This window comes from Metarhizium brunneum, chromosome 2 (genome assembly GCF_013426205.1).
Source record: "Metarhizium brunneum chromosome 2, complete sequence".
Lineage (NCBI taxonomy): Eukaryota > Fungi > Ascomycota > Sordariomycetes > Hypocreales > Clavicipitaceae > Metarhizium > Metarhizium brunneum.
The window spans coordinates 5,995,175-6,018,874 of record NC_089423.1 but is presented as its reverse complement, the minus strand read 5'-3'; the positions used below and the strand labels follow the sequence as shown (position 1 = coordinate 6,018,874).

Here is a 23,700-nt window from a genome sequence, read left to right as displayed (position 1 = left end):
ACTGCAGGATTAACCAAGTTCAAATTCAACTATGCTCAAGGGGCCAGGGTTGTTACTGCCCCTCGCCGATAGCAGTCGATGAGGCAAACTTGACAATCTCTTCATAGTCCCCAACCTTGACCACTCTCCCATCCTGCAGCCAGGCTACCTTATCCTTCCCTGGGCGCATTGTCTTCGCCAAGACACTTATCCTATGTGCTACGATAACTACCGTATGGCCATCTGCAACGAACTCACTTTCGATGATGTCATAGATTCTTCCTTCCGTCTCTGCATCCAAAGATGCAGTTGCCTCATCTAAAACAAGTATTGGTTTCGGGGAGTCTACATTGACTCCACCGTCTTTATACTCAACTCCTTGGCTTATTATTTTCATCTTTACTATGGCACGGGCCATGGATATGAGCTGGAGTTGTCCAGCAGACAGTGCTTGGAGAGATGAAGCAGGCTGAGACAAAGGATCCGAGTCTTTTCCACGGGCTATCTCGCAGACGACATCCCATATGCCAACACTCTGGAGCGCCTCCTGTAACATTTGTTCAGAGGCTTGAGCGTCCGGGTCCAGATTGAAGCTTAGAGATGCAGAAGGAAGGAATAGTGGCTCTTGGGGGACCGTTATGAAGGCGCGTTTTCGGATTATGTTTCGGGGAACTTGGGATAGTAGTCGTCGATCTATCTCAACCTCTCCAGAGCTTTCTATCAGACGGAGTATCCCTAGGAGAATGGTGCTCTTGCCACTACCGTACATTTTATTAGCAAGCTCTGTGCGCATTCTTAGCACTTGAGGGATATCATACCTTCCTGTGCGACCGCAAATCACCAGTTTCTCACCCCGACCAACACTCAGATTAATATCCCTCAGCACGTTGTGATCGTCGCTTGATTTTGTCAGCTGGTCATTCCATAGTCACTGGATATCTAGAGCATACTTATATCCTGCACTGAAACCACTCAGCGTCAAGGATCCCTTCTCGGGCCATGAACTGGGTGGAACCTGGTCCTCCCACGGCCTATCCTCACTCGGCGTTTGGGTTTCGACCTCGTTCAATCTAGCAATAGCCCCAAGCGATACTTCCAGTTGCGTAAATGACTCAACAAGACGTACTAGCGTCGTGTTCGCCACAAGAATCAAGTTCAGAGAGACGCCGACATTTGCTGCGGACGTTTCACTTCTCCACAAGGCAGCGATTAGAATGATGCCGATCGCGATGCAACTAACCAGGAGATCGAGTACAAGATTGAGCCAACATTGAAGCGAAACCAAAGAGTAAGACGGACGTATTGAGGTTTCGAGATTCTCCAGGTTCTTGCCAGTGGCAGGTTTGATCCAGTTAAACGCTCGAATGGACACAAGGCCCTCCGTCTAACAAACATTAGCGAGAATAGTTGGCAACTGTGATACACATTACCTACTGTTTCGAGGAACCATGAATTCAAAGAGGAGTAAGATTCTAATTCCAAAACTCGAAGTTGCCTAGAGGTCCGGAGATATATTCTCTGAACCAGGTAGACTATGACTATGCATATTGGAAGAGTAACAAGAAGGAGCCTCTGAACCTGCATTAGGATCACAGCCTGAGCCAGCATTTTGAAGATTTCTGAACATAATCAGCCCAAGAGTATACTGATTGCTAGTGAAAATACGTACGAGAGCACAAGTTTGATAATGCCAGGGGTAGCTGCCTATCTACAAGCGAGATGTCTTTGCTAAACCTAGCTTTGCAATTAGCGCAAATGTATCTTTTCAAAACAACGTAAGGAGAAAGCGGTACCTATTAAGAACAATCCCGACATCCGTGGAGGAAAAGTACAGCAGAGGCGCACTATACCTGATTAGCCCCTTACTCGTTCAAATGTTCTACGTCAAGTTCACCCACGCCATGGTAGTTGTGAGAAGTGATTGGTGAAGCAGTCTTCCGGACCTCGGTGCAAGAAGAATAAAAGTGCTCCTAGCGGCTGATAGTCAGAGTCTTATCGTATGTCACAGAGCTGTCTTCTCCTCCCTCACCACAGATTTGCACTAGTAGCAGCCCATGCCGTGAATGCTAGCAGAACGTAACCAACAATATAGAATACCACGCGATCACCATCACTCTCGGTCCATAACTTGAACCAGTATGTGGTGAAAGTATTGAAAGTGGCGTACAGGGCCGTGCAAGTTGCCAACAGCAGGAAGTTCCAAACCCCAACAGATCGTATGTAATAACCTGCAAGGCAAAATCATCAGCAACAGGTGTCCTTAGAGTTTATGTACACTTACTATAGAGCGTCATATCCCCGACACTTCGGTGCAGGTCCTTATCCGCGTCAGTCTCCGCTTGTTTTGCGGTGCTATATTGACTCTTGCCTGTTGGCTCAACAGTCGAGGATTGGGTTTCTTCAAAGTTAAATTTTAACATCTCTGATGCACGGCTCTTAATGGCCCGCCAGTCTCCCTGTGCGGAAATGTGGCCATCCTGAAGAAGAATGATTCCGTCTGAATGTTGGAAGTGTTGTGCTAGTGGCTGCCGGTTAGTGTTTATCCTTGAGGTATCGCATTAGCAGAAGATCCCACTGACCTGCGTAGGTAATAATGAAGGCAGTCACTTTGGCCCTTCGAAACCACCCATTCTTTCCCAAAAGATTGTCGACTACTTTATTTTCTGTTACGCCGTCAAGAGCACTAAACGGGTCGTCTAGAACAGCAATGCTTGCACCAGAGTAGACCATGCGAGCTAATGCCTAAACACAGTCAGCATGCCCTGGTTCTCAGGGCGGGATTTCCCCGTGAATAGCTTACTATTCGTTGCCGCTGGCCACCAGAGAGGTTGACTCCCTGGCTTCCTACTACAGTCCTGTCTCCGTCGGGCAGTCTTTGAAGGTCATAGTCGAGGCAGCAGACTCTTAAGGCCTCTTGGTACAAGCTCTCGTCGACCTTGGTTGCAAAAGTGCAAATTATATCTCGAATGGTACCAATTGGGATCCAAACGCGCTGATCACAGTATGCAATACGCCTCGAGGAGACCGTCACGATACCTTGGACCGGGGAAACCTCACCCAGTATCGTCTTGGCCAGTGTTGTTTTCCCACAGCCAGTCGGGCCCGCGCAAGCAGTTATCGAATGTTTTGGAAGGTTCAGATTGATATGCTTTAGAGTAGCGGCGGTGGTGCTCTTGAACTTGACTGTAACATCGTCAAGGCGTATTCCTGTACAGTTTTCTGTTTCTGTAAATTGGCTTCCGTCGATGATTTTTCTGCAGTCAACCCGTGAAGGTTCAAGCAAAAATGACTGAATTCGATCAACATTGGCCATAATGCCGACAAATTTAGGGAAAATGGTCATCATCATATTCGCCGGATGAGTTACCAACGACAAAATTGCCACTGTTGTAAAGGCCGTTTTGGTATCCAGTCTTTCACCCCTGGAGGCTGCCAACATCGCGTACAAGACCACCGTTATTACTGGAGTAAAGAGTCCATTCGCATTCGCTGGCTCTCATTAGCATTGCTTCAGGTGGACAAAGCTCTCAAAAAACCTACCGCTGGCATTGTACAGAACCTGCATCCATCTAACATGCTTGGATCTATCAATTTCCTTGTCCCGCAATTCATTAATGTACTTGGCGATGGCCTCCGATAATCCCATCGCTTTCACACTCCGCATTGAATTGAGCACAGTACTCAGAGTAGATATCCTGGCCTGCGTCGCATCATTCCAACTCTTGGTCCGAGAACGCACATTCTGAGCAACAAAACGACTCACACGAGAAGCGACTTCATCTCAATATATCAGTAAACTTCACTTTCTCCTCGGCGAGAGAATAGCATTTGATACTTACAGACTATGATAACCAGCGGCACTGGAAACACCCAGCCCACTTCTCTTGCTAGCAGTATCATACCAATCACAAGCTCAACAGCTTGTCCCCAACTCGCGTGTAAAAGCCTACCCATCTCAGATACACTGTCTATATCCGTGCTCATAAGCGTCACCACTCGGCCTGCGTCCGAACCATGGTGGCTTAGATTTAATGTCTTGTCGTAGACCAAGTGAACGAGGGATTCTCGTATCAGAATATCGAGCTTATTCAATGTATTTTTGTACATTGAGCTTGATATCTATGCTCACCAGTTAGCCAGGTCCTGCTAACAGAGAAATAAGAGATCCTACAGCGAGTCCGAAGTACACAATCAGTGCAGCAAAGAATATCTCATACGCTCTGCATGATTGTGCCACGCCCCCTTGGTCGTTTGTAATGAAAGAAATAGCGCGGCTGATGATGACCGGCTGACTGCATCGGAACACCGTTAGAAATAATCGCGGTACTAAAGGCGACAAAAGTGGCCTCATCAAACTGCCTGCCACAACCTTCAGCAGGGTAAGACTGTCTTCCGGCTTGGCTGTTCAAACCATGTTAGAATAAGTCTTTTGGTGAGAGGGATCACTTACCTGCCTCTGTCATTCCAGGCTTGGAGTACGGCCTTTCGCGTCAGGCTCGGTTGCAGTGATGAACTCAGCCGTGGGGTGTCGCTAACTCTCAAGATGCGCTGCTTTCCCACTGCCAATAGATCCATAAGCCACCACCAAAAGGTTCTACTCAATATTCCCGCAGAATCCTCGGGTGAGACGCCTTTGTACATGGATAGTAGGGACTCGGTCTTGTTCTGAGATTCAAGAACCAAAAGAACCATTTGGACGAGTATCTCGCCGCATCGACAGAAGAGCAGAATGTCAGGGGTTCGAAAAGACAAAAGCTCTGGGACTGCACCGAGAATATTACCACACACAGTTGCCAATAAATAGATTGCCGTCAAAGTTGATGGCCGTATAGATCGTTTATGCTCCACAAGACATAGCCATGTGAACAACAGAGAAGCGATCAACGAGACACAAAGACCCAATAACTCTACGCGGTGATCGAAACCAAGTAGTCGAAAAGCAACAAGTTGAGATAATTTCATCAACGAGAACATGGAGCAAAATATCTATACATCTCGTTAGTGCAGCTCTACTTGAAAAGGTATTCGGTAACATCAACGAGACTCACCAACTTCGCATATCCCACCCAATCGAAAGAGACTTTAGCAGCGTCATTGCGCAAGCAGAATATCCTCAATGGCGCCAAAAGACACAAGATTATAGACGCGGGAATTGTCATGGCAGACGGTGCCAGTGCGCCATGGCACAGTTGCGGGATTAGGTTCTCCATTGTCTTATCTGATGTCGAGATTCATAGCCCAGACGACTACTCGGTTCGAGTTTTTATGTTCGAGGCCTTCTGCACCCAATTCAAGCAAAGACACATCTCGCAAGCCGGAGGTCGGGATTGAGCTAATCCTCAAAGTCATGAATCAAGTTCCGATATTCTAGGGGGCCGGGGGGATATAATTAAAAGCTGCAAAACATCTCGTGTTGGTTGGCGTACCTGATGCCCGATGCGACGCTCGAAGCAAACGGGCGGAATACGAGGGTGTTGATTGAGCAATTCTCAGAAGCAAGCGGCCCAACAGGCAGGAGCTACCTACCTACCTATCGAGGTACCCACGAAGTTATCGGTTATTTCCATTTTCGGAGTGTTTTGTAGCTGTTTACCCTATTCAAGCCGTGTCGTGATAGACAATACCTCAGAGTGACTTGAGATTTGCAGCATTAGCTCAATCTGTTTGCTTATGACAAGTGGGCACGATGCCGCCCCTAAAACAAAATTACATGTCGTGTTTACAACCAGTTGACTTGTTCTGCCAAGTACTCGTGAACTGCCTTGCACATCACGGGCTCGGTTGGGTTGACCAGTGGCATCAGCCCAGCCATCACACTGCACATGTCATTGACAAATCTGAACCTACACACAATTTGGTATATAACGGAATTAAAAAAAAAAAGGACTAGAAGAAAAGAAAAGAAAAGAAGGCAAGCCGATATTCATCGTGTCCACCTACTCGTCCCAGGATATCTTCATACTCGTGGGGAACGGCGAAACACCGCCCCAATTCTCCGTCATGTACAAATAGAGGCCCCCCGGTTGAGGAATCTTCTTCAGCTCACCCAGAGGTCCAGGAACTCTCTTCAATCCCCTCTTTCTAAACAGTGCGCGGAACATCTCCACCAGCGCAACCTGGCTGACTTGCCTGCCCAGGCAACTATGTGGTCCAGCACCATAGTGCATGTAGCTATCGATTGGGCGTCGTGGGTTAACCTTGTTTGCTTCTGGGAAGTATGCTTCTTCGCGGGCCGCAGAGGCAAGTGACACAAAGACGCGGTCGCCAGCCTTGACATGGACCTCACGCCCGTCGTCTTCTTTGATGGTCTCTGTCTCAGCAGCTTCACGGAAGAGACCAAACGCACTAGCCAGACGGACACCCTCCATGGCGTAGCCGAGGAGGAGGGCATCGTTTTCCGGGCTCGATTCCGCCACGGCCAGGCGTTGAAGTTCTGGTATATACTCTTGGCCTTCTGGAGAGAGGTACCAGTCCACGGCTTGGGCGAACTAGAGTGGCAGTAGTGATTAGTACTCAACCCAGAACACCCCATAATTCGAAATAACAATCAGCTTACCGCTTGGGCTTGAACAGGCACCATGGCACCAGCAACTGGCAAAACATGACTGCACACAATATCGTGCGCGCCAAGGCCAGCCTTAGACAGCCCCTTTATGAGATTGACACCATACATAGACAGGTCGTCACTCTTGGGAGAAGGACCGGTATAGAGGCCTCGAATGCCCAGAGACTTGGTCAATTTGACATTCATCTCTACAGCTTTGACCAGCTGCTCGGTCACTTCCTTTGCCTTCTGTCGGAGAGGGAACGACTTGACAGGGTCAAGGTCTAAAAAGATGCAGATAAACAACATCGCCAGCGCCTCATACAGCTCTTGCTCAGAGAATACGCCCTTCGGATTTTCAGTCGACTTCAGGGGCAAATTGAACATTCTTGCGGCAAAGTGCGTGTGGGCCAGGTTGCCAATATCGCGTACAACGTCAACTTGAGCTTTTCCAGCAATCTTGTACGATTTCTCGGCAAACAGACGCTCCGTAATCATAGCATAGAAACTCTTGATTGAAGCTTTCCAGCCATCCTCGTATAGTAGAGAATGCATGACCTTGCGTTGTTCCGCGTGAGCAGGGTCATCGCCAGCCAACATGCATTTAGTGCCAGAGGAGCCCACGAGGAACTGGAACGCTTCTCTATACGTAACCTTGTACTTGCCCTGGTTGGTGAGAACGTGCTGGGCTGCACCATACGAAGTAAGATGGATTGGTGGCGCGATGAATTCTGGTCTACCAAAGTCGAAGCGATCCGCTCGCTTCAGATTTGTGAGAATCATGCGGTTCTCCTTTGGTGTGACCATGGGATAATGCGCGTAGATCGAGTTATACCTGAAGTGGTTGGGGAACGCACGAATGAACAGCTTGTAGAACACGCAACCATGGTTGATCTCCAAATTATAGTTGGCTTCGTTGAATCCCCATTGGGTCAAGTACCCGGGATGGTAATCGGTGGTATAATGCCTGTCGCCACGGACCAGAGAGACGGCATCAGAGAGCACGACTCTGGAGATGGTGTAGGTAGGAGCAATTCCTACGCCTGGAACCATAGGTGCCTTGCCTTCTTCAGCCACGATACCAGGATATAATTCAACATGGTCAGGATGCTGGTACAGATTCCTCAAAGCGTCGGCAACACCAGGATCCGAATTGATGTCCTCGAACGTGTCATATGCCTTGAGTCCAAAATGCTTGCGGAATTCATTGAGGCCACAGAGATTCCACTTGCGACCTCGGATGATGCCCAGTATCTCAACTGGCTTCATAATTCGAGGCACGTTCTGAGCTCCAAACGCACCGCCGGGCTGCTCAATTGCTGTAGAGATGGCATCGACGAGCTCGTCATCGTTGAAGCGTCCATCAGACCCGCGAGTAAATCCGCCAAATGTGCGCTCTGAGGGCTCCTCAGGGATGGTCGTCTCATATCTCTTGACGGCTGCAATAAGAGTCTGAAGGTTCATCTCGCCATAGTTGTCGCCGAGAATTTGCGTATAAAAGTCCTGAATCCACTTGTCGTCCATCTCAGAGATGCACGAATGCCATCTGTAGCACAGATTGAACTCGGCAGAGACAACATTACCAACACCACTTTCTGCGCCTTTGGCGGTGCCCACGGCGACTCCCATCTCCTGTCTCGGATCCAACGTCCACTCTGTGTCGACTCTGTTGAGATTAACGATGTTGCGCACATAGTCGACAAGAGTAATGTTTATGTATAGACCAGATGTGACAAGTCGAGCCGTCTGGAACAAGTCCTCATCGTACTTTTTCCAAGCAGCTGCGAGCGCATCGCCTTCCAGGTGCGCTGCAGGCTTTGCGAATCGGTTGCCCTCGTTAATGGAAGCCAAGTTGGCGACCACGTGGTTGTGAAAACGGTTAAACATGATGAGCAGGATGCAGACTCCGGGTGGGTTACCAATGAGCCGTCGATCTGCAAAAGTATCTGGCTTCAGCTTGCCATCTTTGAAGGTTCGAATTGAGTCACAATCCTCTTTGCTTTTTCCATATAGAGGAGACAGGTCAAGATATGATGAGGAGTCGTTTTGATTGGGATCCTTTGAATTCGTCCAGAACAAATCTACATCCATATTTAGCGGCCATTCTCGATTTCCGTCGCGAAAGAGACACTCACCGTGGATTACAATAGTCGCCCAATACCATAAAATGCTAGACACGTTGTTTGGATTTTTCTTAAACCCGTCCCTAGCCATGACAGCCTCATAGATAAGCTCGGGATCAGGCAGTGCCCCCATGTTGGCTGGCCCTGGCTTGCAAGTGCGCGAATATGGAGTCCCAGCGGCCCCAAGCTTCGGCATCAACGGATTCTAAAGCATGATGTTAGTTGACAGGAAGATTGTATTGTTAAATATCAAGATCCTTACGTTATTAGATCCATCTGGTTGGCGATACTTGTACTCATCACCCATGTACAGCAACGGTGGGTGATCTAGAGAGTTCCAGAGCGTATCAATGAAAGAGTTGGTAAGTATTTCTTGTCGCTTCGATTTATTCGGCATCGTGGAGACCAATTGAATAGTGCGCTCCATAATCATGGTCTTGTCATCTTGCTGAGTCTCTCTCTTCAGCTTCGCTTTGACAATATCTCGAAGTGTTTTAAGATCTGCAAGAAACTCAGCTAGATGCACATGGTGCAGTTCCACAATTGGATATACTCACCACCCAATCCAAATGATTTGAGATCCTGCATCAGAGTTGGTCGCCTGAGAATGTTTCTATAAGTGCCATCCCCCATCTCCGTAGGGAGAGGGCGTCGTGAAGCCCGACGCAACTGCATCAAAGCCCCAGTGGATGAAGTCTTCTTACTTCCCGACTTTTGGGTCTCTGTTGGCTGTACAACCTTCTCAGAGACTCCCTTCTCTCGAGCGTCATGGCCATTTGTGTGTGTACCATTTGTCTGCGTGCCATTTGTGTGAGCACCATTTGTGTGAGCGCCATTTGTGTGAGCGCCATTTTGCGCGCCATTGGTAGCGCTCTCGCCGTTGTGTTCCCCATGAGGAGACATGACTGATTGGAGATTTGAGTCGCAATAACTTTAGCAAAAAAAATCGAGTTCCATGCGCCAGGCAGGCCTTGTTGACCTTTATATTCGAGGAGACCGCCTGGCCAATGGTCCTGACAAACCACTGTTCCGTCATTCTGCAGGTTTGAGACACGGCATCAAGCGAGCCACTCCCAAGAGAAGCAAGCTCGACTCCTTCAAGGCCGTCTCTTGCAGCTTCGTGAGGCACCTAGCCTATCTGGTTCTTGGACGCAAGCCTCGAACCATGTCGCACGGGAACCCTTGCCTGCCTTGACAGAGGTCAGTTGTTAGTATGTAGTACTCTGTAGTGCCATCAACACCTATCTGTCACAGAATGCCGCTCACCCCAGGTCCCTGGTGCAGCTATAAGACAATATGGAGTGTATATCAGCTAGGACTCTCCCGGCCTTGTACAAAAAGGAAAAAGGAGCCAATTTACTATCAGAGCAGATGGTGGTGCATCACCTACCAGAACTAGATGCAGCCCAAGTCACACTCATTTTGGGTAACCAACCATGGATGAAACGATATAATTGGCAAGCCCAGGGACCCCCAGTCACAATCTCAGTCCCTCAATGGAGTACTTGAGCTTGAAAGCGGTTTGAGAAGTGCAATACATACGTAGCACTACAGCTTGTGGCATCGACGGGATCCATTTTCGGTCTAGACGATGGTATTGCAAGTACTACTCCGTACTCCGTACTACTGATCTGTCGACACATAAACTCCGTATCCCTATTAGCTGCGGCCCGGTCCTCGAGTCTTTCGTCTGGTCAAGGGCGATAGCATACGCCAACGTCAGGGTTCAAACTTCAGAGTGACACCTCCGCCTTTCTGCTACTTCCTTAATTCTACCGCTCCTTCTGACGTGTGAAGCATGTAATACTACCATGATCAGATTAAGTTTCTCCCATGAAGATGTTTGGGCGAGAGAGATGGTTATTGGTGTTTGCCTGTGACTTTCGTCTCCTCCATCGCGGAAGGGTGTGCAGTAGCCCCCAGCTCACGGGTGAAGTTTTCGGGTGAGTAGGTTGATCTCGGTCCTGAATCGAGTACTGCCTGCATGATCGTGGATGCTCCATTTGACAAATTCGAACGCGGCCCTTGAGGAGGCTGCACATAAACTGCTTCCCTCGTGCCCGCGCCAATCAACTGGCCAGAGATGACACATCGCTCGGACGACAATCACGACCACTGCCGCCATTGCAGCGTTTCGCAAAGAGCAGACGAGTCCAAAAAAGTCGGCCGTTGAAGCCCAATAAGAATGTTGGTGTGTAGACAGACCTGGTTCGTGGCGTCTTCAGCTCACTGCAAGCGAAGTTGGACGCCATCAATCGACGAATTCATGGACGTGGGGGCGACCGGTTGTTCCCTGCAGGAGATGCCGCGCCAGCCACGCATCCGATTTGCTGCGGATCTTTGCCTTTTCCTTTTGTTTAGTATCTAATTTGCGGTCGTGTCAGGCGTGCGTGATGATTGTCTTGCAGCTTCTCATCCGCACATCAAGGATTGAGCTGAGAGTACTCCGTACTGGCATGGTGCCAGACCTCTCCATTCTCCGTACATGTACCTACCTACCTTAGGTAGGTACTCCGTAGGTAGGTACGTATTGTACCAATGTACTCCGTATGTTTCAGTCAAGGTGATGAATTTCTTATTTGTCATGTGGTACAAGCTCTAGTCGCTAGTCAATACTACGTACTAGTAGTGCTCAGTGATTTCATTCATGCAATCTCCCGTAACTGGCAAGAATGAATGTCGCTTGCAAGTTCAGATATCGATGAGGTTATATCTTTTTTGTCTCTTCTTAACTGCCAAGTCAATAGGGCGATATCCTTTCAACCCATGAGACATGAAGGTGTGAATCTCTATATGTGGACGTTTTGACCTCCGTCTTATGTCTCAGGTATTATTATGCCCATTCATCGGGAATATTGTGTGAGAAGTAATGCTGCTGGTACTTCATGCTCTTTTTTTTTTCATCTTGCCTAACTTGTGTGAGCCGTCAGCTAATAATCCCAGCGTCGTATCAACATGGATCATGAGTATGCACGGCTCCCAAATTGTGCAGCATTGTCCAAAGATTAGCAATACCCGTTAGCAACTAAGTGGCTCGTCCACCACTTTGTAGCTGACAGGTAACTGTCATAGTGAGACGTATCTCAAGTTGACAATCATCTATACATCCATTCATTTCCTCCTCAGATCTTTGACTTCAAATGGCATCTTCTCGCTCTCGTAAACATGACCGTTTGGATATTCCGTTTCTCGGTACAAATTGTCAACCGAGTGCTGATGGAAGGTTTCCGATTGCCTGCAATCCAGGATATGGTCCAGTCCCGGCGGGTGTGTCAATCGGAATATGCCATACCTCAACAGCTGTCAGCGCACATCCTGGCTCAGTAGAGGGTCCAACACTTACGACGGAGTAAATCTAGGTGCACACACTATTGCAATACTCTCTGGCATCATAACCTGATATCCAGCGTGGGTGTGCAAATCTCGAGAACTCATGAAGCAAGTTTGAGTTGGGTGCGTATGAATCCATCCGAGAACCATCAAATCCTCCCCAGCACAGTAGTCAAATATTGCGCTCTCGTTTTCTGTTTCACAAGTATCTGACGTGCATTTTTGATCTGGAATGAGCAAGCTGCGCACGAATAATGCGTTATTAACGGGTGTCCCGCACAGGATGCCGCACATTTCCAGGCCCTTGTTTGTGTTTGGAGCTGCGACGTCTAAGAAGGCAGCTCGAAGTTTACTGGGAAGAAATACAGAACGGATTGGATCGCCATTTTCGAGATATGCTCCAGGTTTGAATGCCAGTCGTTCTTTCTTAGGAAGTGATGGGCCATCCAGTGTTTTTGGAGGAAGGGGGGGTTGATTCTTCCTTGCCACCTCATAACTTGGATAAGATGCCGAAAGTGAGTCCGCAACCGGAACTTTGTTCGGAACTACTGGTAACTCCCGTCGAGATATGTATGACGGATCTCTGGGGGGGGCATGTATGTATTCTTTAGGAGGGCGGCTGGGGGGCGATAAGCTGGGTGGTCGTGGTGGTGTTTGAGGGGCTTCATCCAACTGAAGAGGTCTCGATTTCGATATTGACGGGTAAACGTACGACTGCGGCACGGCTTCTCGGTGCGGCGTAGTCGTTGGCTTGTGGGTTTGGCTTTCATATAGATCTTGTTGTGAAGATTCAGTGGCTCTTCGAACAGCTTCCATCTGGCTTTGAAGGCTGAAGTCGAGTTTTTGGCCATCGCCAAGGCGAGACGTAAGAATGGTATCTCCGTAAACCCGAGTACGTCTGTTCGCCTGACGAACTGTATCTCTCCGCGCCAACTCCTTCTGCGCCAACTCTACAGCCAGTTCTTGGTTCTCGGATGCGTCTAAAACAGTTGCATTGCCGCTCAGGCTGGGGTCGCGCGCCGCAAATTCCCCGTAACTTGATGGTGACTTTAATGGTCCTTGTTCCTCTAGTTTCGAGCCCGCAGGTCTCACTCGCTCCCATTCAGCATATTCGTCATTGATTATAGGTTTTATTTCTTCGAGATCGGCGATAACGCGGTCTATACGCTTGGAAAGCGGACGAAAGGCTTTACGGCTCTCGGGGTCTTTAAACTGAGGGTGTGTCTGGAGGCATCTCAAGACCAGCACTGAATGTCGATACAACATCATATATGCTCGGCCATAGTCGCCATCCGACAGGGCGAACGAGGCCTTGGGACTTGTTAGTAGCTGTGGCCCGCTCGGTGATTGACCACGGAACTTGTAGATTGCCGCGGCCAGAATAGACATACCTCTTGGTAAAGCGTCTCTGCAGCTCTAGTCCAGTGCTTGAACGGAATGTTTGCGTTAAAAGTGAAGTTCTCAGCCTGGGCGACAAGCTCTTTCACGCTCTGCGGCCGTGTTGGCCGCATGCCTGATCCAGCATCCATTTCAATGATTCGTCCTGGAGGGTCGTGGTCTTCGCTCGGCTTTGCGTTTCTAACCTCAGGCTAAATAGGCCGCGGGGTAATACGGCAAGTCCCCATACGCTCATCCTACGAACGCATTCTCCTGGCTCCTGAAGGTATGTATGAAAATTGACCGAGATTAGAATGCGAATGGTGACAAGAGCAGCAAGAGGTGGGCCTCGACCGACGAGTGACGTGGGTCGGCAGTTCTACAGCTTTCCGACGTTTGATGTTCAATGTTGGTGGGGCAGGTGGCAGGGTCGCCGCATCGCGCGAAGGGTCGTCTTTGGAATTATTTCCGCGTCGATTTTAAAGTGTCCAAGTGCAAAGTCCATGGTCATTCCACTGCTGAGAAAATCTCTGGATGAAACTTGGCAGATCTAGTCCCTTGTTGGAACCTTGATGAGGACGCTCATAGATATACCGCGCGGCTCACGTGCCACACGCAGCTGCCTAGAGGACCTTGCGGGCTATTACTCCACGCTATGTGAGGCAACATTGAAATACTTCGTATGGATCTGATATGTCATCAACAGGTCGTCGATGAGGATGCCTGCTGTGACCCTGGCGCATCTTTTCTTCACGTTGCCCAGTCCGCAAACCGCAGGCCACAACATTATACACCGCAGAGCCAAGTCTTGGGGAGAATGGTCACCCTTGTTAAGATCCAAGATTTACCATCCCACTCATACCAAGTCATACGATATCAAATTTCACGTGGGTATATCATCGTATTTTTCTTCTCCATAGGAATCTAGTGTCATTTTTGAGGTCCTTTTCCGCCCGCAGCGGCTTGAGCGGAGGCTTGGATTTGAATGATTTCCGCCTTCTTCTTCTCCAGCTCGTCCTGAGTCTCCTTGATCTGTGTCTCCAGCCTCGTTCTAGAATTTCCAGGTTAGTCATGTCTCCCATTCCCAAACAATAACTGTCGAACAATGAACTTACACTTCGCCTGCAATAAAGTCTAGACGCCCTTTAACGGTGCTCTCTGCCTCAACCTTGTCTTGTTTCAGAAGCACAGGACCCATGAGCTTATAGATGGTTTCATCCTCTCCCAGCTTTTCAAACTCCTATGTCCTGCGTTAGATACCCGGCCGATTTCGATTGAGTGGTGAAATCGGTTCGTCAAACCTTGAAGACACCAGCGTTCTCTTGCTGTTGACTTTGTAATTTTTGCCGAGAGTTTACGGTGTTTTGTAAATCTGGCAGAGATATGTTATTACATAGTCTTAATTGGGCCATTCGGCCTTCCTTTTAGTTGAAACTTACCTTGCTGAAGTTTCTGGTACTCGTCAGACAGAGTCTGGAGCTTGGCCTGGATCTCAGCCATGGCTATTGAGCGTGAGACAACAGGCGCGGCGTAGGGTACGGTGGGAAGGTCTATCCGCACCTGACCTGGTTCAAGGCTCTGGTCTTTATCTTTTGGCGTAGTTCCTGTCGTGCCGGCACACCTTTGTCTCGAATGAGTCCAAGTGCATTAAAGTCTTGACGTTCAACGGTTGGTTTCGAGCCCCATCAAATTGTCTCCAGATATCTCGACACGCTCGCTTTGCCCCACCAGGTGCAGGCAAAGGCACAAAAGGGCAAGGACAAAGTAGATCCTTAATCGCACTCTCGCAACCACCAGGCCATCTGGGAATCAACTAAAGCTCAGTAAACGACAAGTATGTCAATGAAAAATACTTTCGTGCTTGCGTAGGTGGCAGCCAAAAAGAATTCTGGAGTAATTTCAAGCCCCCCCGCCACTCGACTCCAATACCTGCCTGTTACCCCGCCAATCCAAACAAGACCAGGTACCAATCGACTAACCCTCACGTTAGCTTTCTCATGTGGACTTGATGACTCTGACGTTGCCAGTCCCAACAACGCCCACGACTGCATCACATCTCATCACCGACTTCGCGCTTCGCTGCTCCTGCTCCGTCTATATTAACTGACCCTACGTTAAATCCGTCGAGGAGCGCGTCTGCGAGCTGTGTTACGTGCGCCGTCCGATCTCGCTTGTTCGCACGCCTCTCTATTCCGTGCACTGCTCCGATTCTACACGATTCCGCAAACCGTACATCGCAAGACTGTGTCACCATGTCAACAAATTTCCGCGACCGGGCCATCGCCGAGGTCCAGAAAGCTATTGCTGCTGACCATGCCAAGGAATATCAGAAGGCGTTCGATCTCTACATGTCCAGCATGGAGTTATGGGTCAAGGCCCTGAAGTGGGAGAAGAACAAGGCTCTCAAGGCAACCATGCAAGAGAAGATGGCGACGTATCTCGATCGTGCCGAAAAGCTCAAACAATTCCTACAGTCCGAGGCCGACACCAACGCCAACGGCGGGAAAGCTCTCATGGGTGCAAATGGCGCAAGCACAGGCAAAGGTAAAGGTGCTCCCGAGGACGACGACAGCAAAAAGCTCAGGAATGCCTTGTCCGGGGCCATTTTGCAAGAAAGACCAAATGTTCGGTGGGAGGATATTGCTGGTCTAGAAGGGGCCAAGGAAACTCTCAAGGAAGCTGTTGTGTTACCCATCAAATTTCCCAGCTTGTTCCAGGGCAAACGTCAAGCGTGGAAGGGTATTTTGCTTTACGGTCCCCCGGGTACTGGAAAAAGTTATCTTGCCAAGGCCGTTGCAACGGAAGCCAACAGTACATTCTTCAGCATCAGCAGTTCAGACTTGGTGAGCAAATGGATGGGTGAAAGTGAAAGGTGGGATAATCCTTCAGGAGTCGACAGTGATATATCGGTATGCTAACAGTTAGCCTCCTGTAGACTTGTAAAGGCTCTCTTCTCCATGGCAAGAGAGAACAAGCCGTCGGTCATTTTCATTGACGAAATTGACGCTCTTTGCGGTCCACGTGGTGAGGGAGAATCCGAAGCTTCTCGACGCATCAAGACCGAGATCCTCGTCCAAATGGATGGTGTTGGCAATGACAGCAAGGGTATTCTTGTCCTCGGCGCAACCAATATTCCCTGGCAACTTGACGCAGCCATTCGTCGACGATTCCAAAGACGAGTGCACATTGGCCTCCCAGACCTCAATGGTAGAGCAAGAATGTTCAAGCTTGCCGTTGGTGATACCGACACTGCTTTGCAAGCTGGCGATTACAATACGCTTGCCAATACATCGGATGGGTTTTCCGGAAGCGATATTGCCAATGTGGTGCAACATGCTCTTATGCGCCCTGTTCGCAAGATTTTGCAAGCTACGCATTTCAAACCTGTAGGATTGGACCTCAATCAAACCCATAGTGGAGGAATTTGCTAACATGTGACAGGTCATGAAAGACGGAAAGAGGATGTTGACGCCATGCTCTCCAGGTGACCCTGAGAAGATCGAAATGACATACGACGGCGTCAATTCAGACGAGCTCTTGGCGCCCGACGTCTCGCTGAAGGACTTTGAGATGGCTTTAGAGGATTCGCACCCTACAGTATCTAAAGAGGACATTGAGAAGCAAATCGACTGGACCAATGAGTTTGGAAGTGAAGGTGCCTAGTATGGTGCAAATCTACACGGTACGATACACAAGTATATAGCATGGCGGCGTCCTCTGGAGTTTTATGTGGCATTTGGCGAGCTTGCGGATTTATATTGATTCTTTGGAGTTGGCGTGCTCCGTAGGGGCTTTGGTATTTCTGTTACTTGGTCCGTACTTTCAGGGCCTATAGGAGACGGCAACCCAGAATAGCTTGTCTCGTGGACATGCTGGACTTGGGATTGCTCAGTCATGGAGGAGCTTGGCGCACACAACTACATAAATTATCATACGACTGGAAGACATCTAGACGCCTTTCAACCTTTTTTTTTTCCTTTTTTTCACCCATACCTACGAGTAATGTAAACAGGATCTTGGCTTTCGCAATGCTTTACCAATGTCTGGTTAATTTGGTGACAAAATTCGTGCCCCTGCAGGGCCACTTTCTGGTGCTGCCGGTTCCGAGAGCAAGGGTGTGGGCCCTTTTTCAATGCATGACGGATCCGACAAGGAAAGAAAGCTCTGAAACGTCATACCAAACCTTGAACCTGCAATGAACTCGTAGCACCACTGCATTTGGCGAGTAACATCAACATCATTCCTTGATGCTGGCACCATTTCATCATGGCCACAATTCTCTCGCAAGGTTGGCTATTCGGCCGGTCTTGCTACAAGCTCGCGGCAAGGTAACCACCACGAAGTCGAAGACTGCCAAAGTTGTGAAAGCTGTGAAAGCGAAGACAGTCCCGAAGGTGAAACTGGCGAAGCCAGAAAAAGCCAAATCGGCAAAGTCGGCGGCAGAAGCGGCAGAAAAACCAGCAGGAAAAACAAAGTCAAAGTCAAAGGCCTCGCCAATGCTCTCAGTGACCAGCGATATTGCGCATCAGCTAAATCTTACTGGGGTGTGGAAGCGAACTGGAGGGCGGAAGAAGGCGGATGCAATTCGGGCCGTTGAACCTCGCAGAGTCAATATAGTCAGCGAGGGCTTGTGTGGTATGTTAACTCAGAACCTGCAGATTTACATTTCTCGAATCTAATCCGGAAGGTTGCAGACGATGTCATACGTTATATTGCGCCTTCGCTCGAACGACATCGAGGATGTGACCTTGTCGATTTAAATCCTGGGGCTGGAGTATGGAGCCGCAAACTGCATGAGTTCCTTGAGCCGCGCAAGCATGTCATGATGGATCTCGATGCCGAGCTGTACAAACCCTTTCTGTCCGACCTCATATCAAAAGACAATGTCGAGTTACTGCCAAAATCCGGGCTGGTATGGAAAGACCTTCTCGGAATGCTTCACACAAGTCTGTCCGACCAGCAAGAAATTTCTCAAAAGGATACGCCTAGCCGTAACGACACCCTTCTCATCACGGCAAATTTGTCCATGTTTCCAAAGAAGGCATTTCACGGATTCGACAGCATTAGTTCCATGGTTTTGTATCAATTCATTTCGAGCATAAGCACGTCAGCGCTATTTCAGCGATACGGGCTGGTCCGTATGCTTATATGGGTTAATGACGAAGATAAGAGAAGGATACTGCCTCGGTCCACCAATAGGCGTAAGAAGAGTGCGTTTGAGGCCGAGTTGTCGTGTGAATGGGTCCATGAAGTCGCCGGACTGGATGCCGAAGTAGAAGACCGCAATGCACTCCGCGATGAATGGATCAACATGGAGTCAGCCAGTCAGACACTTGAACGGATGAAAGCTGCCGGATTGTCCATGCCCAAAGGACGAGAGACGCTGGTATACTCGAAGCTGCAACGAGAGCCTGCGCTACTGGGGCAGAAACTGGCGGGTGCAAGACCGCCATCACTAACACGGCCATTCAAACAAGAACTCGAGCTGCTTGAGCAGGGGCTCTCTGAATCAGCCGAGTCCTCAAAGCGACTCAAGGCGCTGCGACAGCGCGGAAAATACGACCAAAAAGATGCACTCATGTATCTGGGCCTGCTCCAGGAGAGAGACACAGTGGCGAAGTTGGCAGCATCCTCGCCAACCGAGTTTGAACGGGCCAATGCGGCATGGAACGAGAAAATCGACAATCTCACAAAGAACTCACGCAACGAGTTCAACGGAATCAAGGATAGCTACCACCTCTTCCGCCAGTCACCACCAGCACTGCTCTGGGACAGGAGGGCTTACGAGCCCCTGTCCGCAAAGGGGGAGGAGTTTTTCCCCAATGCGCCGACAGCACTGCTTGACATACAGCCAAAGGCTATGCACCCTGTCTTCAGGCAACACGGTCCGAATAGCTCACGCTCAGGCGACATGTCCGAGGTCATGCTGCGGTTCTGGTTCCATCACACGCTGCTACCCATCCAAAAGGCCATGGAGGGCCTCTGGGGCGGATTTGGCGACTTGTTTGCGGAATGCCCTAGTGTAAGGGATCCGAGTCGCGGGGGCACGCCCATGACAGGGAATGGGGCGCTCACCGTGCGAGCCATGAATGCCGATCAGTGGGCTGAAATTATGGAGGCATGGATGAACTGGCCATTTAGACCGAGTTATACGCAGATGCTGGGCAGGTTGGTTGAGGAAGTTGACGGTGATGGGGATGAGGAAGATACCAAGTCTGGGGCCACTGGGTTGGCGCTCTAGGGCGTGGGTGTATATGATTATATGTAGAATAACTCAAAGAGATGATCCCGAAGGGTCTTTGTATACAGGAGGATCGGGCTGCACGTCAACCAAATATACCACCACTTCACAACGGCACATACCAGCCATGCCACAGCCGCCAGGCACCCAAACTCTGCTTCGAACCGCTCGATACTTTTCCATTTCACAGCCTCCCTACATCCCTCAGAAATGGGACTCCCAAAGAAGAATCGTCCAATACGAATTCTTACATCACAATGCTGCTGCTCTTCCTCGTCCTCCTCTCCCTTCCGTTTGCCACCCACGCCGACACCTCCCATGACTTCATCCCCATCCGTCCCAGATGTCTTTTTCGTTAAGCAGCTTTCCGCTTCAAAGCATGGGGTAGTAGTAGGGAAATACACAGGCTTAGTTTAATCAAATCAGAATACACCAAATAAAAGTAGAAAGCTAGCAAGAGACTAAATTTTGAACGTGGGAGTCATGACCGCTGAAACGGGGCGATTTGGAGTCTTTGTTAGCAGATGAAAGCGTTCGTGTGTAACCGTACAAGAAAAGAAACGATGGTGAAAACTCGGAGCAGCCCCCTATCATACACTAGGTTCGTATCAATTGTTCACAAAGGTATAGTACATAATTCATGTCCGCCCGTCGCATAATGCTATACATGATGTTGAGATTTTGTTTGTTTGTTTGTTCCACCTCTTCAAACGCCAGACGCCTTCACTCCTTAGCCAGTAGAAAGATATCTGATGATGTAGGAAGGACCAAAAAAAAGACAGAAAAAAAACCTGGCCAGCAGATTGGCAAGTGTTCAGAATCCCCTCCCCCTCCGGATGTCCCCAAAGCAGTCTACTTTTCCCTTCATCATTTCGCAGCACCCATCGACAGATCCGGCCTCGGCCTAATTTTACCACCACCATGACCATGACTTGGCCAGTGATGGGTTCATGGCGACGTCATCTGTCCAGCCCATGGACTCGCGGTCGTCATCCATAACGCGAGCATATTCGAGTAACAGTCGCAGCATATATATTTGCATGTCTTCCCTGCGAAGGACCCGCTCTGCCCACTCTTTGCCTTCCATTGCAATTCTTTTGGCAGCCTCATCGTGAGAATTACGACCCTGGTATCCACGGAAGAATTCCATGATGCCGTAGTAGTCTGTAAATCGGTTGTCCATGGGAACAAAGTGCTTCCATGGCACCAGACGAGAGTCATGCCACTCACGGAAGATGGTTGACTTGATGGGGAGTGAAGTAGATCGTAGAAACCCTAGGTATCGGCCAGAAAATGAGTTGCCGTCAATGTCAGGCAAGAACTTATAGTTGAACTGCTCGGTCAGCTTGATGCCATCCATGGCTTTGAAGTAAAAGTCGGTATAGTTGCAATAGTTCCCTTGATCAGGGGTGTTGCACATGAGGTCGATGAACCCAACATCGGCGAACTCGTCAACCCAAGGTCCCAGATTTTGGTCTGCACGAGCCTGCACACCATATTCCTTCTCCGGAAGAACAAAGTTCTCTGCCCTGTCCTCACCAGACTCGACACGAGCGACCTTGGTGCCATTGTTCATGGCAACGAACCGATGACGTTGGAAGCCGCGCCAATTGTCCTCTGTGTTTCTCCCACCAGTCGCCACACCGCGCCATATGGCTTTATCGGTCTTCTCGGGCCATTCAACACCGTGGTCACCGTTACCGACAAAACGCTCTTCTCCGTTGTAGTACATGGGTGCTGGAAGGAGAATCTCATTGTTGACAGTCAACTTGGAACCACCAAACATGGGAAACATCACCTTGGTGGATTTGGTCGACAAGGGTCGGATGAGAAGGCCCTCCAGGCCTTGCAAATCAGGCTGATGACACACTTGGATTGACTTGGTATAGTTGGAAACGTAGCCTTTGTAAAAATGAGGTTTAGCATATGCATTGCTAATAGTTGGGGGGTCTTGGAAAGAGGTCTGAAGCTCCGTCGTCCTCGCAAGACTGTTGGGGGGGCAGCCACGCCGAACAATCTTCCAGTAGAATTCTATGGTGAGCTGGTTAGTTTGTGCCTCTATTCAAAGAATCGAATCAAACCAGCCACAGTATCGTTGACACTTACCATCCTTCTCCCAATTCTTATCAACAATGTCACCTGCTAGAAAGCCGGTCTTTGGTTCAGGCCAAGAGTGAAATTTGTTCACCGTCTTGGCAGCTTTTGGAAGCTTTCGTGTATGAGAGGCCTTCTTCATATATGCGTCGATATCCTCCCATGGGGCAACCAGTCGAGGTTCATCCATGGCATTAAGAGCTATGTCCATGTCGGGAAGCAAAGCCTCGATAGTCTTGGCCATGTCGAGCCAGATCCTAGTCCACATCCAATCGGACCCAGCCGTGGCTGTGCCATTACGAACATTGATAGTCATTTCAAACTGGCTAGCCTCGCGGCGCATCGGTGCAGGGTCGATGCCCCAGAATGGTTCCAAGTCTTCGTATATCTGGTCAAAGAATGCTTCTACAATCAGAGCATTGTGTGACTGGGCGTATTCGAACCATTTGTCAAAATGTGGAGGAGGATGCCTTCCACGAGCCTTGCGATAAGCCTGGGCAGCCTGCTCCAATGTTTTTGATTCGCCAGAAGCTACTGCTGCAAACTGATGCTGAGCATCATAGATAAGCTTGTCTATCGGGTGACGGCCCTCTGAGTCAACAGTCGGTACAGTCCCTTCCGGTCGCCTGGTGCTGTCCGGCCTCACAGGTGGTTTTACTGAATCTGAGTCGGTCGACTGGCTCTTGTCGGTTTTATCGTCATCAGCAGTGGTTCCCTTGCTTCCCCCAGGAGGGGGGTTCACGGTCAGATCAAAACTAACCAGGTCTTCAGCGCGTTGGTGAAATTTCCAAAACGCTACCAAGAGAATGAAAGCTAAGACGGCGTAGCGAAGGAAGTTTGACCGCCGCCGTACGAAGGGCCCAGTGAACAACATCTTGGACATTTTGTCTTCTTTGGACAGGCGAAGAATGTACTCCTTAGCCAGAGTCTCAATTTGTATTTCTGTACGTCAACAGTATCTGTCGTAATAGTACAGACGGTCGAAGACTGCCTTTGATGCCCTCGGAGCTCGGAGCGATCGTCGCCTGGTGGCAGAGGCGACTCGAAAGTTGTCGATGTGAAGCTGTTTAGCGACAATTCCCGGGCGCAGGCGGCGAAAGGAGGGAGTTTGGTTGAGTCCACTGGGATTTTTGGCGATTGTCCTGGCTAGCCTCATAGGCTTTGGGTAATAGCGAACACGGGCTATGCGCCAAGCTCAGTCTGCAAGTCTGTGCAACGCAAGCCCAGGCATACAAGACGTTCCGTGTCTTCGAGGTCGGCGAGGGCAACGCCCGGTTAAGGAAGCATCGTAGACGAGTGTGTTCTGCAGTTCGTCGATCAAGTGGGCAAAGGGAGCACAACATCAGGTGGCACCACGGCGTAGGGCTGCTCTGCAAGCTTCAATGTTTAGTTGGTTGGAACCATCAAACGGCGCTCCGTACTACCTCCACCATTCCTTGACTAGATGGATGAATGAGTAATGAGTCTGGGGCCCCCTGGTGCAAATACTACTAGTAGTAGTAGAGACTCCAGCAAGCATTGCAATCCCAAATGCACGCTAAAGCTCGACAGCGGAGCCCATGGAGGATTTAGGAGGGTAGACGCCGCTGAGAGAAGCACAGACCACGGACAACGAAGGTTGTGGAGCGGTGCTTCGTACGGATCACAGAGTTCTCGAGTGACGAGACCGAACAATGAAGATTCCAGCAATCGATCCAGGATTGAACACGTGACATGGCAGGTCTTGCAGCTTGCAGCTTGCAGCTTGCAGCTTGCAGCTTGCAGGCAAGAACTGCGGGCCAAGGGCAGATTGAAACAAAGGCAAGGGCGCGGCAAGACTTGAGCGGTTCTTGCCCTCACCAATAAACTTGCGGAGTAGTACTCCGTACTCCGTACTATTAGGAGTACTAAACCACATGTGCAGCTTTATTGTTAACGGTCAACGGCGGTCCATTGACAGCCCCAGCACGGCGCCACACGCATAAGTACTTTACGTAAGTTTTGTCGTCTCGAATGGCACGACACCTAGTGCA

At 49.5% G+C, this 23,700-nt stretch overlaps 7 protein-coding genes across 7 annotated transcripts; 2 read left to right on the top strand and 5 right to left on the bottom strand.

Moving 5' to 3' along the window:
- Positions 1 to 52: 52 nt before the first annotated feature.
- Positions 53 to 4,671, bottom strand: abcB_3 (ABC multidrug transporter B; the record flags this gene model as incomplete). The annotated part of the gene is made up of 15 exons (XM_066130432.1): positions 53 to 737; positions 798 to 878; positions 930 to 1,363; positions 1,414 to 1,598; positions 1,649 to 1,713; positions 1,773 to 1,823; positions 1,878 to 1,949; positions 2,009 to 2,207; positions 2,261 to 2,497; positions 2,559 to 2,721; positions 2,780 to 3,468; positions 3,520 to 3,753; positions 3,819 to 4,098; positions 4,151 to 4,271; positions 4,430 to 4,671. The coding sequence occupies 15 exons, from the start codon at positions 4,669 to 4,671 to the stop codon at positions 53 to 55; spliced, it is 3,738 nt and encodes a 1,245-aa protein (XP_065986170.1).
- A 1,244-nt stretch (positions 4,672 to 5,915) lies between these two features.
- On the bottom strand, positions 5,916 to 9,549 carry ppoC (Linoleate 10R-lipoxygenase; the record flags this gene model as incomplete). Its single annotated transcript, XM_014689400.1, has 5 exons — positions 5,916 to 6,467; positions 6,536 to 8,604; positions 8,659 to 8,851; positions 8,909 to 9,147; positions 9,204 to 9,549. 5 exons carry the CDS (start codon positions 9,547 to 9,549, stop codon positions 5,916 to 5,918), a joined length of 3,399 nt encoding a protein of 1,132 aa, XP_014544886.1.
- A 2,208-nt stretch (positions 9,550 to 11,757) lies between these two features.
- On the bottom strand, positions 11,758 to 13,505 carry sst2 (AMSH-like protease sst2; the record flags this gene model as incomplete). The annotated part of the gene is made up of 3 exons (XM_014689399.2): positions 11,758 to 11,938; positions 11,990 to 13,287; positions 13,368 to 13,505. 3 exons carry the CDS (start codon positions 13,503 to 13,505, stop codon positions 11,758 to 11,760), a joined length of 1,617 nt encoding a protein of 538 aa, XP_014544885.2.
- A 778-nt stretch (positions 13,506 to 14,283) lies between these two features.
- On the bottom strand, positions 14,284 to 14,853 carry PFDN6 (Prefoldin subunit 6; the record flags this gene model as incomplete). The annotated part of the gene is made up of 4 exons (XM_014689398.1): positions 14,284 to 14,404; positions 14,469 to 14,593; positions 14,655 to 14,725; positions 14,793 to 14,853. 4 exons carry the CDS (start codon positions 14,851 to 14,853, stop codon positions 14,284 to 14,286), a joined length of 378 nt encoding a protein of 125 aa, XP_014544884.1.
- Positions 14,854 to 15,605: 752 nt separating this feature from the next.
- On the top strand, positions 15,606 to 17,016 carry VPS4 (Vacuolar protein sorting-associated protein 4; the record flags this gene model as incomplete). The annotated part of the gene is made up of 3 exons (XM_014689397.1): positions 15,606 to 16,225; positions 16,289 to 16,739; positions 16,795 to 17,016. The coding sequence occupies 3 exons, from the start codon at positions 15,606 to 15,608 to the stop codon at positions 17,014 to 17,016; spliced, it is 1,293 nt and encodes a 430-aa protein (XP_014544883.1).
- An 833-nt stretch (positions 17,017 to 17,849) lies between these two features.
- G6M90_00g047650 (uncharacterized protein) lies at positions 17,850 to 19,594 on the top strand (the record flags this gene model as incomplete). The annotated part of the gene is made up of 2 exons (XM_014689396.2): positions 17,850 to 17,988; positions 18,048 to 19,594. The coding sequence occupies 2 exons, from the start codon at positions 17,850 to 17,852 to the stop codon at positions 19,592 to 19,594; spliced, it is 1,686 nt and encodes a 561-aa protein (XP_014544882.2).
- A 910-nt stretch (positions 19,595 to 20,504) lies between these two features.
- CXT1_3 (Beta-1,2-xylosyltransferase 1) lies at positions 20,505 to 22,571 on the bottom strand (the record flags this gene model as incomplete). The annotated part of the gene is made up of 2 exons (XM_014689395.1): positions 20,505 to 21,625; positions 21,701 to 22,571. The coding sequence occupies 2 exons, from the start codon at positions 22,569 to 22,571 to the stop codon at positions 20,505 to 20,507; spliced, it is 1,992 nt and encodes a 663-aa protein (XP_014544881.1).
- Between the last annotated feature and the right edge of the window lie 1,129 nt (positions 22,572 to 23,700).